General features: G+C 47.2%; 1 protein-coding gene across 2 annotated transcripts in view; it reads right to left on the reverse strand.

Moving 5' to 3' along the window:
- VPS13D (vacuolar protein sorting 13 homolog D) overlaps positions 1-18,964 on the reverse strand; it is a 372,238-nt gene that overhangs the window by 80,486 nt on the left and 272,788 nt on the right. For both annotated transcript variants that reach the window (XM_069948224.1, XM_069948223.1), the window contains one exon: positions 17,440-17,536. In XM_069948224.1, coding sequence (XP_069804325.1) covers positions 17,440-17,536 — 97 coding nt within the window. The remainder of the gene's footprint in view (positions 1-17,439; positions 17,537-18,964) is intronic.

Below are 18,964 nucleotides of genomic sequence, written 5' to 3' on the forward strand. Positions count from 1 at the left end.
AGTATAGCAGCATGTGGTGTATAATGTATAGTAACTGTATAACCCTGATAACACAGCAGCTGGATATGTGATATATAAGTTACTGTACAGTATAGCAGCATGTGGTGTATAATGTATAGTAACTGTATAACCCTGATAACACAGCAGCAGCTGGATATGTGATATATAAGTTACTGTACAGTATAGCAGCATGTGGTGTATAATGTATAGTAACTGTATAACCCTGATTACACAGCAGCAGCTGGACATGTGGTATATAAGTTACTGTACAGTATAGCAATCAGCATGTGGTATATAATGTATAGTAACTGTATAACCCTGATAACACAGCAGCAGCTGGATATGTGATATATAAGTTACTGTACAATATAGCAGCATGTGGTATATAATGTATAGTAACTGTATAACCCTGATTACACAGCAGCTGGATATGTGATATATAAGTTACTGTACAGTATAGCAGCATGTGGTATATAATGTATAGTAACTGTATAACCCTGATAACACAGCAGCTGGATATGTGATATATAAGTTACTGTACAGTATAGCAGCATGTGGTATATAATGTATAGTAACTGTATAACCCTGATAACACAGCAGCTGGATATGTGATATATAAGTTACTGTACAGTATAGCAGCATGTGGAGTATAATGTATAGTAACTGTATAACCCTGATAACACAGCAGCTGGATATGTGATATATAAGTTACTGTACAGTATAGCAGCATGTGGTATATAATGTATAGTAACTGTATAACCCTGATAACACTGCAGCAGCTGGATATGTGATATATAAGTTACTGTGCAGTATAGCAATCAGAATGTGGTATATATTGTATAGTAACTGTATAACCCTGATAACACATCAGCTGGATATGTGATATATAAGTTACTGTACAGTATAGCAGCATGTGGTGTATAATGTATAGTAACTGTATAACCCTGATAACACAGCAGCTACATATGTGATATATAAGTTACTGTACAGTATAGCAATCAGCATGTGGTATATAATGTATAGTAACTGTATAACCCTGATAACACAGCAGCTGGATATGTGATATATAAGTTACTGTACAGTATAGCAGCATGTGGTATATAATGTATAGTAACTGTATAACCCTGATAACACAGCAGCAGCTGGATATGTGATATATAAGTTACTGTACAGTATAGCAGCATGTGGAGTATAATGTATAGTAACTGCATAACCGTGATAACACAGCAGCAGCAGCTTGTAGATACAGGATGGAGCTGCAGATCCCCATAATGCAGTAGCGTAGTACAACAGGCTAGAATAGAGAAGCAGGGCTGTGTGGTCATATGACAGCAATGGGAAAGGGAGTGTGTTCAGCATGGACCAATCAGGAAGTAAGAATCACAGAGCTGTGCAGGAGGTCAGTGACAAACCTTTCTATATAGCAGTGTAAATGGCTGAGTGTAAGTGAAGACACATTATAACAGCAGTGTGTATAGCTGAGTGTGAGTGCAGGCACATTAAAGCAGCTGTGTGTACAGGTGAGTGTGAGTGCAGGCACAGTATAGCAGCAGTGTGTATAGCTGAGTGGGTGTGCAGGCACATTATAGCAGCAGTGTGTATAGCTGAGGGGGTGTGCAGACACATTATAGCAGCAGTGTGTATAGCTGAGTGTGAGTGCAGGCACACTGTAGCTGCAGTGTGTATGGCTGAGTGTGAGTGCAGGCACATTATGGCTGGGTTCACACTATGTATATTTCAGGCTGTATTTGGTCCTCATGTCAGGTCCTCATAGCAACCAAAACCAGGAGTGGATTGAAAACCCAGAAAGGATCTGTTCACACAATGTTGAAATTGAGTGGATGGCCGCCATATAACGGTAAATAACTTCCATTATTTCAATATAACAGCCGTTGTTTTAAAATAACAGCAAAAATTTGCCATTAAATGGCGGCCATCCACTCAATTACAACATTATGTGAACAGATCCTTTCTGTGTTTTCAATCCACCCCTGGTTTTGGTTGCTATACAGCCTCACAAATACAGCCTCAAATATACATAGTGTGAACCCAGCCTGAAGCAGGAATGCAGAAGATGGAAAACACAAGGGCTGGCAGAGACTGCAAGGAGCAGGAAGGAATGAGAAGCGCAGATGTGGGCACATACATGCAGCACTCTCTGTCCGGGGGTTACAGCTATCGGCCACCTTTAAGTCTTCCCCGGCTGTGAACCTTCTCTCCAGAATCTGCCAGAGAAACATTTTAGGCTCCAAAACATGCAGTAGTCGCACTCCTCTGTGCCCCTATATAGAAGCTACCCTTCTCTGTGCCCCTATATAGTAGTTACACCCCTCTGTGCCCCTGTATAGTAGCTACCCCCTCTGTGCCCCTATACAGTAGTTACACCCCTCTGTGCCTCTATATAGTAGTTACACCCCTCTGTGCCTCTATATAGTTGTTACCCCCCTCTCTGTGCCCCTATATAGTAGTTACACCCCTCTGTGCTCCTGTATAGTATTTACACCCTCTGTGCCCCTATATAGTAGTTACCCTACTCTGTGCCCCTATATAGTAGTTACACCCCCTCTGTGCCCGTATATATAGTAGTTACCCCCCTCTGTAACCTCAATACAGTGGTGACACCCCTCTATGCCCCCAATATGGTATTTAAACCCCCTCTGTGGCCCTAAATAGGTAGTTAATCCCTCTGTGCTCCTATATAGTATTTACACCCCTCTGTGCCCCTATATAGCAGTTACACCCATCTGTGCCCCCATACAGTAGCCCCTCGTGTGCCCCTATATAGTAGTTACACCCCTCTGTACTCATATTGTAGTTTTACCCCTCTGTACCCCCAAACAGTAGTTCCACACCTCTGTGCCCCTATATAGTAGTTAGCCCTCTGTGCCGCTATAAAGTAGTTACACCCCTTTGGACCCCATATAGTAGTTACCCCCCCCCTCTGTGCCACTATAAAGTAGTTATACTACTCTGTATCCCTATAAAGTAGTTACACCCCTGTACCACTAAATAGCAGTTACACCCCTCTAAGACCCCATAGTTTTAAGGTGTCCCTGTACCCCCCTTAATAATTAGGTATGCTCTGTGCCCCAGTATAGTAGTAAGGTCCCTATATAATATAGGCCCCTCTGTGCAGTCCCCACATAGTATCAGGCCCCTGAGCGCTACCCCCAGTAGTATATACACCTTGTGTGCTGCCTCCAGTACTATATACCTCGTGTGCTCCCCCAGTAGTATATAGACCACCTGTGTGCTCCCACAGTAGCATATAGACCCTGTGTGCTGCCCCAGTAGTATATAGCCCCCCTATCCGCTCTCCCAGTAGAATATAGACCCCTGTGCACTCCCCCAGTAGTATATAGACCCCTGTGTGCTCCCCCGGTAGTATATAGACCCCTGTGTGCTTCTCCCAGTAGTATATAGGCCACCTGTGTGCTCCCCCAGTAGTATATAGATCCCCTGTATGCTGCTTCCGGTAGTATATAGACACCATTGTGCTGCCCCCAATAGTATATAGACCCCCTGTGCACTACCCCAGTAGTATATAGAACCCACACAGTATCAGGCCTCTGTGCGCTACCCCCAGTAATATATACTCCTTGTGTGCTGCCCCCAGTACTATATACCTCTTGTGTGCTCCTCCAGTAGTATATAGACCCCCTGTGTGCTCCCCCAGTAGGATATAGACCCTGTGTGCTGCCCCAGTAGTATATAGCCCCCCTGTCCGCTCCCCCAGTAGTATATAGCCCCCCTGTCCACTCCTCCAATAGTATATAGACCCATGTGCGCTCCCCCAGTAGTATATAGACCTCTGTGTACTCCCTCGGAAGTATACCGAACCCGGTGTTGTCCCCCAGTAGTATATAGACCCCCTGTGTGCTGCCCCAGAAGTATATAGACCCCCTGTGTGCTCCCCCAGTAGTATATAGAACCCTGTGTGCTTCCCCCAGTAGTATATAGCCACCCTGTGCGCTCCACAGTAGTATAAGACCCCTGTGTGCTTCCGCCAGTAGTAGATCCCCTGTGTGCTCCCACACTAGTATATAGACCCGCTGTTTGCTTCCCCCAATTGTATATAAACCCCCTGTGTGTTCCCCCAGTTATATATAGACCCCTGTGTACTGCCCCCAGTAGTATATAGACCCCTGTGTACTGCCCCCAGTAGTATAGAGACACCCTGTGTGCTCCCCCAGTTATATATAGACCCCTGTGTGCTGGCCCCAGTAGTATATAGATCCCTGTGTGCTCCCCCAGTAGTATATAGACCCCTGTGTGCTCCCCCAGTAGTATATAGACCCCTGTGTGCTTCCCCCATTAGTATATAGACCACCAGTGTGCGCCCCCAGTAGTATATAGATCCCCTGTTTGCTGCTCCCGGTAGTATATAGACACCATTGTGCTGCCCCCAATAGTATACAGACACCATTGTGCTGCCCCCAATAGTATATAGACCCCCTGTGCACTCCCCCAGTAGTATATAGAACCCCTATGTGCTGCCCCCAGTAGTACATAGACCCACTGTGTGCTCCCCCAGTTATATACAGACCCCTGTGTACTGCCCCCAGTAGTATGAAGACACCGTATGTGCTCCCTCAGTAGTATATAGACCCTGTGTGCTTCCCCCAGTAGTATGTAGACCACCTGTGTGCTCCCCCGGTAGTATATAGACCCCCTGTGCGCTGCCTCAGTAGTACATAGATCCCCTGTGTAGTGCTCCTGGTAGTATATAGACACCATTGTGCTGCCCCCAATAGAATATAGACACCATTATGCTGCCCCCATTAGTATATACACCCCCTGTGCACTCCCCCAGTAGTATATAGAACCCCTGTGTGCTGCCCCCAGTAGTATATAGACCCCTGTGTGCTCCCCCAGTAGTATATAGCCCCCCTGTGTGCTGCCCTCAGTAGTATATAGACCCCCTGTGTGCTGCCCCAGTAGTATACAGACCCTCTGTGCTTCCCCTCCCATATAGTATATAGCACAAAAAAAATGCCCTTACATTCACCTGGGTCGGGCGTCTCCTCTTCTCTGCCGGCAGTGTTTTGACTGCAGTCACAAGAGGCCGCTCTCTTCAGTGACATCACTCAAGCCCTAGGGCCGCAAGGAGAGAGCGGCCTCTTGTGACTGTAGGTTGCAGGCAAAACACTGCCTGACAGGGAAGGAGTCAATGCGTCCCGCTCTGTCAGTGCTGCCCTTTATGAGCGCTCATAGTTACAGTCCAAACGAAAAGGGGGGGGGGGGGTGGTTTGGACCTGCAGGGGGCACCATGGTTAGGTAAGTAGATTACCTACTTACCGATCCTGATGTCGACCCCTCCCCCCTGACAGGCTGTAAGCCAGCGCCCTGTGAACCCGCACAGGTTGAACATAGCAAACTCTGGTCCTGCTCAGGTGGGACCCAGTCACATGACTTTAACCAGCTGCACATGCACCATTTGCCCTCTGGTTAAAGCGGCTCTGCTGGCAGCAGATTTCTCCACCCAGAATACAGGACATAGACATCATCCATAGATCTATTGGTGGTTTATACCCCTGAGGAGTCTGGCAGCGGCTTCCTCCACCCAGGATACAGGAGGCCTCTGTGGATGTCTGCAGCCGTTACCATCATCTGCAGTGACGCGGAGTCCCACTGACTGTAATAGGAGACTCTCCACCATTTCTCTGCTGTGTTGCGGATGTCTTACGCATGGACTCTCATACTGACTGTAATAGGAGACTCTCCACTATTTACTCACAGTGTTGCGTCTGTCTCCCGCACGGACTCAACCTTGAAGGGTTGTTGCCGTCTCTCACACACACACACACACAAACAGCCTGCTGCAGCCATAGCGCGCGCAAACACACGCAGCCCGCTGCAGCCATAGCGCGCGCAAACACACATAGCCCGCTGCAGCCATAGCGCGCGCAAACACACGCAGCCCGCTGCAGCCATAGCGCGCGCAAACACACGCAGCCCGCTGCAGCGATAACACACACACACACAGCCTGCTGCAGCTATAACACACACACTCTGCCGCAGGCATAGCGCACACACAAACAGCCTGCTGCAGCCATAGCGCACACACACACACACACACACACACACAGCCTGCTGCAGCCATAGCGCACACACACACACACACACACAGCCTGCTGCAGCCATAGCGCACACACGGCTGGGGGGTTGTTTCAGCCACAACTAACTGCGACTCCACAGTCCTGGCAGCTATATCTTATAGACACCATCTCAGCTCTCATACAGTTATTACCCCATCTTATAGACACCATCTCAGCTCTCGTAATTATTACCCCCATCTTATAGACACCATCTCAGCTCTCGTACAATTACCCCCATCTTATAGACACCATCTCAGCTCTCGTACAGTTACTACCCCATCTTATAGACACCATCTTAGCTCTTGTACCGTTATTACCCCATCTTATAGACACCATCTCAGCTCTCGTACAGTTATTACCCCCATCTTATAGACACCATCTCAGCTCTCGTACAGTTACTACCCCATCTTATAGACACCATCTTAGCTCTTGTACCGTTATTACCCCCATCTTATAGACACCATCTCAGCTCTCGTACAGTTATTACCCCCATCTCATAGACACCATCTCAGCTCTCGTACAGTTATTACCCCCATCTCATAGACACCATCTCAGCTCTCGTACAGTTATTACCCCCATCTTATAGACACCATCTCAGTTCTCGTACAGTTACTACCCCATCTTATAGACACCATCTCAGCTCTCGTACAGTTATTACCCCCATCTTATAGACACCATCTCAGCTCTCGTACAGTTATTACCCCCATCTTATAGACACCATCTCAGCTCTTGTACAGTTATTACCCCCATCTTATAGACACCATCTCAGCTCTCGTACAATTACCCCCATCTCAGACACCATCTCAGCTCTCGTACAGTTATTACCCCCATCTTATAGACACCATCTCAGCTCTCGTACAGTTATTACCCCCATCTTATAGACACCATCTCAGCTGTCGTAGTTATTACCCCCATCTTATAGAAACCATCTCAGCTCTCGTACAGTTATTACCCCCATCCTATAAACACCATCTCAGCTCTCGTAGTTATTACCCCCATCTTATAGACACCATCTCAGCTCTCGTACAGTTACTACCCCCATCCTATAAACACCATCTCAGCTCTCGTACAGTTCTTACCCCATCTTATAGACACCATCTCAGCTCTCGTACAGGTATTACCCCCATCTCATAGACACCATCTCAGCTCTCATACAGTTATTACCCCATCTTATAGACACCATCTCAGCTCTCGTAATTATTACCCCCATCTTATAGACACCATCTCAGCTCTCGTAGTTATTACCCCCATCTTATAGACACCATCTTAGCTCTCGTAGTTATTACCCCAATCTCATAGACACCATCTTAGCTCTCGTACAGTTATTACCCCCATCTCATAGACACCATCTCAGCTCTCGTACAGTTATTACCCCCACCTTATAGACACCATCTCAGCTCTCGTACAGTTATTACCCCATCTCATAGACACCATCTCAGCTCTCGTACAGTTATTACCCCCATCTTATAGACACCATCTCAGCTCTCGTACAATTACCCCCATCTTATAGACACCATCTCAGCTCTCGTAGTTATTACCCCCATCTTATAGACACCATCTTAGCTCTCGTAGTTATTACCCCAATCTTATAGACACCATCTCAGCTGTCGTAGTTATTACCCCCATCTTATAGAAACCATCTCAGCTCTCGTACAGTTATTACCCCCATCTTATAGACACCATCTCAGCTCTCGTACAGTTACTACCCCATCTTATAGACACCATCTTAGCTCTTGTACCGTTATTACCCCCATCTTATAGACACCATCTCAGCTCTCGTACAGTTATTACCCCCATCTCATAGACACCATCTCAGCTCTCGTACAGTTATTACCCCCATCTTATAGACACCATCTTAGCTCTTGTACCGTTATTACCCCCATCTTATAGACACCATCTCAGCTCTCGTAGTTATTACCCCCATCTCATAGACACCATCTCAGCTCTTGTACAGTTACTACCCCATCTTATAGACACCTACTTAGCTCTTGTACCGTTATTACCCCCATCTTATAGACACCATCTCAGCTCTCGTACAATTACCCCCATCTCAGACACCATCTCAGCTCTCGTACAGTTATTACCCCCATCTTATAGACACCATCTCAGCTGTCGTAGTTATTACCCCCATCTTATAGAAACCATCTCAGCTCTCGTACAGTTACTACCCCCATCTTATAGACACCATCTCAGCTCTCATACAGTTATTACCCCATCTTATAGACACCATCTCAGCTCTCGTACAGTTATTACCCCATCTTATAGACACCATCTCAGCTCTCGTACAGTTATTACCCCATCTTATAGACACCATCTCAGCTCTCATACAGTTATTACCCCCATCTCATAGACACCATCTCAGCTCTCATACAGTTATTACCCCCATCTTATAGACACCATCTCAGCTCTCGTACAGTTACTACCCCATCTTATAGACACCATCTTAGCTCTTGTACCGTTATTACCCCCATCTTATAGACACCATCTCAGCTCTCGTACAGTTACTACCCCATCTTATAGACACCATCTTAGCTCTTGTACCGTTATTACCCCCATCTTATAGACACCATCTCAGCTCTCGTACAGTTATTACCCCCATCTCATAGACACCATCTCAGCTCTCGTACAGTTATTACCCCCATCTCATAGACACCATCTCAGCTCTCGTACAGTTATTACCCCCATCTTATAGACACCATCTCAGCTCTCGTACAGTTACTACCCCCATCTTATAGACACCATCTCAGCTCTCGTACAGTTATTACCCCCATCTTATAGACACCATCTCAGCTCTCGTACAATTACCCCCATCTCAGCTCTCGTACAGTTATTACCCCCATCTTATAGACACCATCTCAGCTCTCGTACAGTTATTACCCCCATCTTATAGACACCATCTCAGCTGTCGTAGTTATTACCCCCATCTTATAGAAACCATCTCAGCTCTCGTACAGTTATTACCCCCATCCTATAAACACCATCTCAGCTCTCGTAGTTATTACCCCCATCTTATAGACACCATCTCAGCTCTCGTACAGTTACTACCCCCATCCTATAAACACCATCTCAGCTCTCGTACAGTTATTACCCCCCATCTTATAGACACCATCTCAGCTCTCGTAGTTATTACCCCCATCTTATAGACACCATCTCAGCTCTCGTAGTTATTACCCCCATCTTATAGACACCATCTTAGCTCTCGTAGTTATTACCCCAATCTCATAGACACCATCTTAGCTCTCGTACAGTTATTACCCCCCATCTCATAGACACCATCTCAGCTCTCGTACAGTTATTACCCCCATCTTATAGACACCATCTCAGCTCTCGTACAGTTATTACCCCATCTTATAGACACCATCTCAGCTCTCGTACAGTTATTACCCCCATCTCATAGACACCATCTCAGCTCTCGTACAGTTATTACCCCCATCTTATAGACACCATCTCAGCTCTCGTAGTTATTACCCCCATCTTATAGACACCATCTCAGCTCTCGTACAGTTATTACCCCCATCTTATAGACACCATCTCAGCTCTCGTAGTTATTACCCCCATCTTATAGACACCATCTCAGCTCTCGTAGTTATTACCCCCATCTTATAGACACCATCTTAGCTCTCGTAGTTATTACCCCAATCTCATAGACACCATCTTAGCTCTCGTACAGTTATTACCCCCATCTCATAGACACCATCTCAGCTCTCGTACAGTTATTACCCCCACCTTATAGACACCATCTCAGCTCTCGTACAGTTATTACCCCATCTTATAGACACCATCTCAGCTCTCGTACAGTTATTACCCCCATCTCATAGACACCATCTCAGCTCTCGTACAGTTATTACCCCCATCTTATAGACACCATCTCAGCTCTCGTAGTTATTACCCCCATCTTATAGACACCATCTCAGCTCTCGTACAGTTATTACCCCCCATCTTATAGACACCATCTCAGCTCTCGTACAATTACCCCCATCTCAGACACCATCTCAGCTCTCGTACAGTTACTACCCCCATCCTATAAACACCATCTCAGCTCTCGTACAGTTATTACCCCCATCTTATAGACACCATCTCAGCTCTCGTACAGTTATTACCCCCATCTCATAGACACCATCTCAGCTCTCGTACAGTTATTACCCCCATCTCATAGACACCATCTCAGCTCTCGTACAGTTATTACCCCCATCTCATAGACACCATCTCAGCTCTCGTACAGTTATTACCCCCATCTCATAGACACCATCTCAGCTCTCGTACAGTTATTACCCCCATCTCATAGACACCATCTCAGCTCTCGTACAGTTATTACCCCCATCTTATAGACACCATATCAGCTCTTGTACAGTTATTACCCCCATCTTATAGACACCATCTCAGCTCTCGTACAATTACCCCCATCTCAGCTCTCGTACAGTTATTACCCCCATCTTATAGACACCATCTCAGCTCTCGTACAGTTATTACCCCCATCTTATAGACACCATCTCAGCTGTCGTAGTTATTACCCCCATCTTATAGAAACCATCTCAGCTCTTGTACAGTTATTACCCCCATCCTATAAACACCATCTCAGCTCTCGTAGTTATTACCCCCATCTTATAGACACCATCTCAGCTCTCGTACAGTTACTACCCCCATCCTATAAACACCATCTCAGCTCTCGTACAGTTATTACCCCCATCTTATAGACACCATCTCAGCTCTCGTAGTTATTACCCCCATCTTATAGACACCATCTCAGCTCTCGTAGTTATTACCCCCATCTTATAGACACCATCTTAGCTCTCGTAGTTATTACCCCAATCTCATAGACACCATCTTAGCTCTCGTACAGTTATTACCCCCATCTCATAGACACCATCTCAGCTCTCGTACAGTTATTACCCCCACCTTATAGACACCATCTCAGCTCTCGTACAGTTATTACCCCATCTTATAGACACCATCTCAGCTCTCGTACAGTTATTACCCCCATCTCATAGACACCATCTCAGCTCTCGTACAGTTATTACCCCCATCTTATAGACACCATCTCAGCTCTCGTACAGTTATTACCCCCATCTTATAGACACCATCTCAGCTCTCGTACAGTTATTACCCCCATCTTATAGACACCATCTCAGCTCTCGTAGTTATTACCCCCATCTTATAGACACCATCTCAGCTCTCGTAGTTATTACCCCCATCTTATAGACACCATCTTAGCTCTCGTAGTTATTACCCCAATCTCATAGACACCATCTAAGCTCTCGTACAGTTATTACCCCCATCTCATAGACACCATCTCAGCTCTCGTACAGTTATTACCCCCACCTTATAGACACCATCTCAGCTCTCGTACAGTTATTACCCCATCTTATAGACACCATCTCAGCTCCCGTACAGTTATTACCCCCATCTCATAGACACCATCTCAGCTCTCGTACAGTTATTACCCCCATCTTATAGACACCATCTCAGCTCTCGTAGTTATTACCCCCATCTTATAGACACCATCTCAGCTCCCGTAGTTATTACCCCCATCTTATAGACACCATCTCAGCTCTCGTACAGTTATTACCCCCATCTTATAGACACCATCTCAGCTCTCGTACAATTACCCCCATCTCAGACACCATCTCAGCTCTCGTACAGTTACTACCCCCATCCTATAAACACCATCTCAGCTCTCGTACAGTTATTACCCCCATCTTATAGACACCATCTCAGCTCTCGTACAGTTATTACCCCCATCTCATAGACACCATCTCAGCTCTCGTACAGTTATTACCCCCATCTCATAGACACCATCTCAGCTCTCGTACAGTTATTACCCCCATCTCATAGACACCATCTCAGCTCTCGTACAGTTATTACCCCCATCTTATAGACACCATCTCAGCTCTCGTACAATTACCCCCATCTCAGCTCTCGTACAGTTATTACCCCCATCTTATAGACACCATCTCAGCTGTCGTAGTTATTACCCCCATCTTATAGAAACCATCTCAGCTCTCGTACAGTTACTACCCCCATCTTATAGACACCATCTCAGCTCTCATACAGTTATTACCCCCATCTTATAGACACCATCTCAGCTCTCGTACAGTTATTACCCCATCTTATAGACACCATCTCAGCTCTCATACAGTTATTACCCCCCATCTCATAGACACCATCTCAGCTCTCATACAGTTATTACCATCTTATAGACACCATCTCAGCTCTTGTACAATTACCCCCATCTTATAGACACCATCTCAGCTCTCGTACAGTTATTACCCCATCTTATAGACACCATCTCAGCTCTCATACAGTTATTACCCCCATCTTATAGACACCATCTCAGCTCTCATACAGTTATTACCCCCATCTTATAGACACCATCTCAGCTCTCGTACAGTTATTACCCCCATCTCATAGACACCATCTCAGCTCTCATACAATTACCCCCATCTTATAGACACCATCTCAGCTCTCGTACAATTACCCCCATCTCATAGACACCATCTCAGCTCTCGTACAATTACCCCCATCTCACAGACACCATCTCAGCTCTCGTACAGTTATTACCCCCATCTTATAGACACCATCTCAGCTCTCGTACAGTTATTACCCCCATCTTATAGACACCATCTCAGCTCTTGTACAGTTATTACCCCCATCTTATAGACACCATCTCAGCTCTCATACAGTTATTACCCCCATCTTATAGACACCATCTCAGCTCTCATACAGTTATTACCCCATCTTATAGACACCATCTCAGCTCTCGTACAGTTATTACCCCATCTTATAGACACCATCTCAGCTCTCGTACAGTTATTACCCCATCTTAAAGACACCATCTCAGCTCTCGTACAGTTATTACCCCCATCTTATATACACCATCTCAGCTCTCATACAGTTATTACCCCCCATCTCATAGACACCATCTTAGCTCTCGTACAGTTATTACCCCATCCTATAAACACCATCTCAGCTCTCGTACAGTTATTACCCCCATCTTATAGACGCCATCTCAGCTCTCATACAGTTATTACCCCCATCTCATAGACACCATCTCAGCTCTCGTTCAATTACCCCCATCTCATAGACACCATCTCAGCTCTCGTACAATTACCCCCATCTCATAGACACCATCTCAGCTCTCGTACAGTTATTACCCCATCTTATAGACACCATCTCAGCTCTCGTACAGTTATTACCCCATCCTATAAACACCATCTCAGCTCTCGTACAGTTATTACCCCCATCTTATAGACGCCATCTCAGCTCTCATACAGTTATTACCCCCATCTCATAGACACCATCTCAGCTCTCGTACAATTACCCCCATCTCATAGACACCATCTCAGCTCTCGTACAATTACCCCATCTTATTGACACCATCTTAGCTCTCGTACAATTACCCCCATCTCATAGACACCATCTCAGCTCTTGTACAATTACCCCCATCTCATAGACACCATCTCAGCTCTCGTACAGTTATTACCCCATCTTATAGACACCATCTCAGCTCTCGTACAGTTATTACCCCATCTTTCTTATAGACACCATCTCAGCTCTCGTACAGTTATTACCCCATCTCATAGACACCATCTCAGCTCTCGTACAATTACCCCCATCTCATAGACACCATATCAGCTCTCGTACAGTTATTACCCCCATCTTATAGACACCATCTCAGCTCTCATACAGTTATTACCCCATCTTATAGACACCATCTCAGCTCTCGTACAGTTATTACCCCCATCTCATAGACACCATCTCAGCTCTCGTACAGTTATTACCCCCATCTTATAGACACCATCTCAGCTCTCATACAGTTATTACCTTCATCTCATAGACACCATCTCAGCTCTCGTACAATTACCCCCATCTCATAGACACCATCTCAGCTCTCGTACAATTACCCCCATCTCATAGACACCATCTCAGCTCTCGTACAATTACCCCCATCTCATAGACACCATCTCAGCTCTCGTACAGTTATTACCCCCATCTCATAGACACCATCTCAGCTCTCGTACAGTTATTACCCCCATCTCATAGACACCATCTCAGCTCTCGTACAGTTATTACCCCCATCTCATAGACACCATCTCAGCTCTCGTACAGTTATTACCCCCATCTCATAGACACCATCTCAGCTCTCGTACAGTTATTACCCCATCCTATAGACACCATCTCAGCTCTCGTACAGTTATTACCCCCATCTCATAGACACCATCTCAGCTCTCGTACAATTACCCCCATCTCATAGACACCATCTCAACTCTCGTACAATTACCCCCATCTCATAGACACCATCTCAGCTCTCGTAGTTATTACCCCCATCTCATAGACACCATCTCAGCTCTCGTACAGTTATTACCCCCATCTCATAGACACCATCTCAGCTCTCGTACAGTTATTACCCCATCCTATAGACACCATCTCAGCTCTCGTACAGTTATTACCCCCATCTTATAGACACCATCTCAGCTCTCGTACAGTTATTACCCCATCTTATAGACACCATCTTAGCTCTCGTACAATTACCCCCATCTCATAGACACCATCTCAGCTCTTGTACAATTACCCCCATCTCACAGACACCATCTCAGCTCTCGTACAATTACCCCCATCTCATAGACACCATCTCAGCTCTCGTACAGTTATTACCCCCATCTTATAGACACCATCTCAGCTCTCGTACAGTTATTACCCCATCTTATAGACACCATCTCAGCTCTCGTACAGTTATTACCCCCATCTTATAGACACCATCTCAGCTCTCGTACAGTTATTACCCCCATCTTATATACACCATCTCAGCTCTCATACAGTTATTACCCCATCCTATAGACACCATCTCAGCTCTCGTACAGTTATTACCCCATCTTATAGACACCATCTCAGCTCTCGTACAGTTATTACCCCCATCTTATATACACCATCTCAGCTCTCGTACAGTTATTACCCCATCCTATAGACACCATCTCAGCTCTCGTACAGTTATTACCCCCATCTTATAGACACCATCTCAGCTCTCGTACAGTTATTACCCCATCTTATAGACACCATCTCAGCTCTCATACAGTTATTACCCCCCATCTCATAGACACCATCTCAGCTCTCATACAGTTATTACCCCCATCTTATAGACACCATCTCAGCTCTCGTACAATTACCCCCATCTCATAGACACCATCTCAGCTCTCGTACAATTACCCCCATCTCACAGACACCATCTCAGCTCTCATACAGTTATTACCCCATCTTATAGACACCATCTCAGCTCTCATACAGTTATTACCCCATCTTATAGACACCATCTCAGCTCTCATACAGTTATTACCCCCATCTTATAGACACCATCTCAGCTCTCGTACAGTTATTACCCCCATCTCATAGACACCATCTCAGCTCTCGTACAATTACCCCATCTTATTGACACCATCTTAGCTCTCGTACAATTACCCCCATCTCATAGACACCATCTCAGCTCTCGTACAATTACCCCCATCTCATAGACACCATCTCAGCTCTCGTACAGTTATTACCCCCATCTTATAGACACCATCTCAGCTCTCGTACAGTTATTACCCCCATCTTATAGACACCATCTCAGCTCTTGTACCGTTATTACCCCCATCTTATAGACACCATCTGAGCTCTCATACAGTTAGTACCCCATCTTATAGACACCATCTCAGCTCTCGTACAGTTATTACCCCATCTTTCTTATAGACACCATCTCAGCTCTCGTACAGTTATTACCCCATCTTATAGACACCATCTCAGCTCTCGTACAGTTATTACCCCATCTTATAGACACCATCTCAGCTCTCGTACAGTTATTACCCCCATCTTATATACACCATCTCAGCTCTCATACAGTTATTACCCCCCATCTCATAGACACTATCTCAGCTCTCGTACAGTTATTACCCCATCCTATAAACACCATCTCAGCTCTCGTACAGTTATTACCCCCATCTTATAGACGCCATCTCAGCTCTCATACAGTTATTACCCCCATCTCATAGACACCATCTCAGCTCTCGTACAATTACCCCCATCTCATAGACACCATCTCAGCTCTCGTACAATTACCCCCATCTCATAGACACCATCTCAGCTCTCATACAGTTATTACCCCCATCTCATAGACACCATCTCAGCTCTCGTACAATTACCCCCATCTCATAGACACCATCTCAGCTCTCGTACAGTTATTACCCCATCTTATAGACACCATCTCAGCTCTCGTACAGTTATTACCCCATCTTTCTTATAGACACCATCTCAGCTCTCGTACAGTTATTACCCCATCTCATAGACACCATCTCAGCTCTCGTACAATTACCCCCATCTCATAGACACCATCTCAGCTCTCGTACAGTTATTACCCCCATCTTATAGACACCATCTCAGCTCTCATACAGTTATTACCCCATCTTATAGACACCATCTCAGCTCTCGTACAGTTATTACCCCCATCTCATAGACACCATCTCAGCTCTCGTACAGTTATTACCCCCATCTTATAGACACCATCTCAGCTCTCGTACAGTTATTACCCCCCATCTTATAGACACCATCTCAGCTCTCATACAGTTATTACCCCCATCTCATAGACACCATCTCAGCTCTCGTACAATTACCCCCATCTCATAGACACCATCTCAGCTCTCGTACAATTACCCCCATCTCATAGACACCATCTCAGCTCTCGTACAATTACCCCCATCTCATAGACACAATCTCAGCTCTCGTACAATTACCCCCATCTCATAGACACCATCTCAGCTCTCGTACAGTTATTACCCCCATCTCATAGACACCATCTCAGCTCTCGTACAATTACCCCCATCTCATAGACACCATCTCAGCTCTCATACAGTTATTACCCCCATCTCATAGACACCATCTCAGCTCTCGTACAATTACCCCCATCTCATAGACACCATCTCAGCTCTCGTACAGTTATTACCCCATCCTATAGACACCATCTCAGCTCTCGTACAGTTATTACCCCCATCTCATAGACACCATCTCAGCTCTCCTACAGTTATTACCCCCATCTCATAGACACCATCTCAGCTCTCGTACAGTTATTACCCCATCTCATAGACACCATCTCAGCTCTCGTACAGTTATTACCCCCATCTTATAGACACCATCTCAGCTCTCGTACAATTACCCCCATCTCAGACACCATCTCAGCTCTCGTACAGTTATTACCCCCATCTTATAGACACCATCTCAGCTCTCGTACAGTTATTACCCCCATCTCATAGACACCATCTCAGCTCTCGGATTTGCGTCCCAGCCACAGCGGCTTCACACGGAGCACAATTGTTCTTACCAGTTTCTGACTTTCCGAAGCCGAAGTAGCCGAGCAGTTTCAGCAGAAGCTTCTCCTCAATGTGGACGGTGAACTTCTGGGCGGTGATCAGCAGATGCTGCGAGAAGAAGGATCAGCAATGACCAAAGAGAAGACATGCCAGATCCACAAGACTGGCCCTATGTGTGATGGGTCAGGGGAGGCAGGACTGGTGGGCCCTATGTGTGATGGGTCAGGGGAGGCAGGACTGGCGGGCCCTATGTGTGATGGGTCAGGGGAGGCAGGACTGGCGGGCCCTATGTGTGATGGGTCAGGGGAGGCAGGACTGGCGGGCCCTATGTGTGATGGGTCAGGGGAGGCAGGACTGGCGGACCCTATGTGTGATGGGTGGGGGAGGCAGGACTGGTGGGCCCTATGTGTGATGGGTCAGGGGAGGCAGGACTGGCGGGTCCTATGTGTGATGGGTGGGGGAGGCAGGACTGGCGGGTCCTATGTGTGATGGGTGGGGGAGGCAGGACTGGCGGGTCCTATGTGTGATGGGTCAGGGGAGGCAGGACTGGCGGGCCCTATGTGTGATGGGTCAGGGGAGGCAGGACTGGCGGGCCCTATGTGTGATGGGTCAGGGGAGGCAGGACTGGCGGGCCCTATGTGTGATGGGTCAGGGGAGGCAGGACTGGCGGGCCCTATGTGTGATGGGTCAGGGGAGGCAGGACTGGCGGGCCCTATGTGTGATGGGTGGGGGAGGCAGGACTGGCGGGCCCTATGTGTGATGGGTCAGGGGAGGCAGGACTGGCGGGCCCTATGTGTGATGGGTCAGGGGAGGCAGGACTGGTGGGCCCTATGTGTGATGGGTGGGGGAGGCAGGACTGGCGGGTCCTATGTGTGATGGGTCAGGGGAGGCAGGACTGACGGGCCCTATGTGTGATGGGTGGGGGAGGCAGGACTGGCGGGTCCTATGTGTGATGGGTCAGGGGAGGCAGGACTGGCGGGCCCTATGTGTGATGGGTGGGGGAGGCAGGACTGGCGGGCCCTATGTGTGATGGGTCAGGGGAGGCAGGACTGGCGGGCCCTATGTGTGATGGGTCAGGGGAGGCAGGACTGGCGGGCCCTATGTGTGATGGGTGGGGGAGGCAGGACTGGCGGGCCCTATGTGTGATGGGTGGGGGAGGCAGGACTGGCGGGCCCTATGTGTGATGGGTCAGGGGAGGCAGGACTGGCGGGTTATTGAAGGGGAGGCAGCGGGCGCTCCTTATACAGGTCGGGTACTGGTGGGGGAGGCAGCGGGCGCACCTTATACAGGTCGGGTACTGGTGGGGGAGGCAGCGGGCGCTCCTTATACAGGTCGGGTACTGGTGGGGGAGGCAGCGGGCGCTCCTTATACAGGTCGGGTACTGGTGGGGGAGGCAGCGGGCGCACCTTATACAGGTCGGGTACTGGTGGGGGAGGCAGCGGGCGCTCCTTATACAGGTCGGGTACTGGTGGGGGAGGCAGCGGGCGCTCCTTATACAGGTCGGGTACTGGTGGGGGAGGCAGCGGGCGCACCTTA

This window comes from Dendropsophus ebraccatus, chromosome 12 (assembly GCF_027789765.1).
Source record: "Dendropsophus ebraccatus isolate aDenEbr1 chromosome 12, aDenEbr1.pat, whole genome shotgun sequence".
Classification (NCBI taxonomy): domain Eukaryota; kingdom Metazoa; phylum Chordata; class Amphibia; order Anura; family Hylidae; genus Dendropsophus; species Dendropsophus ebraccatus.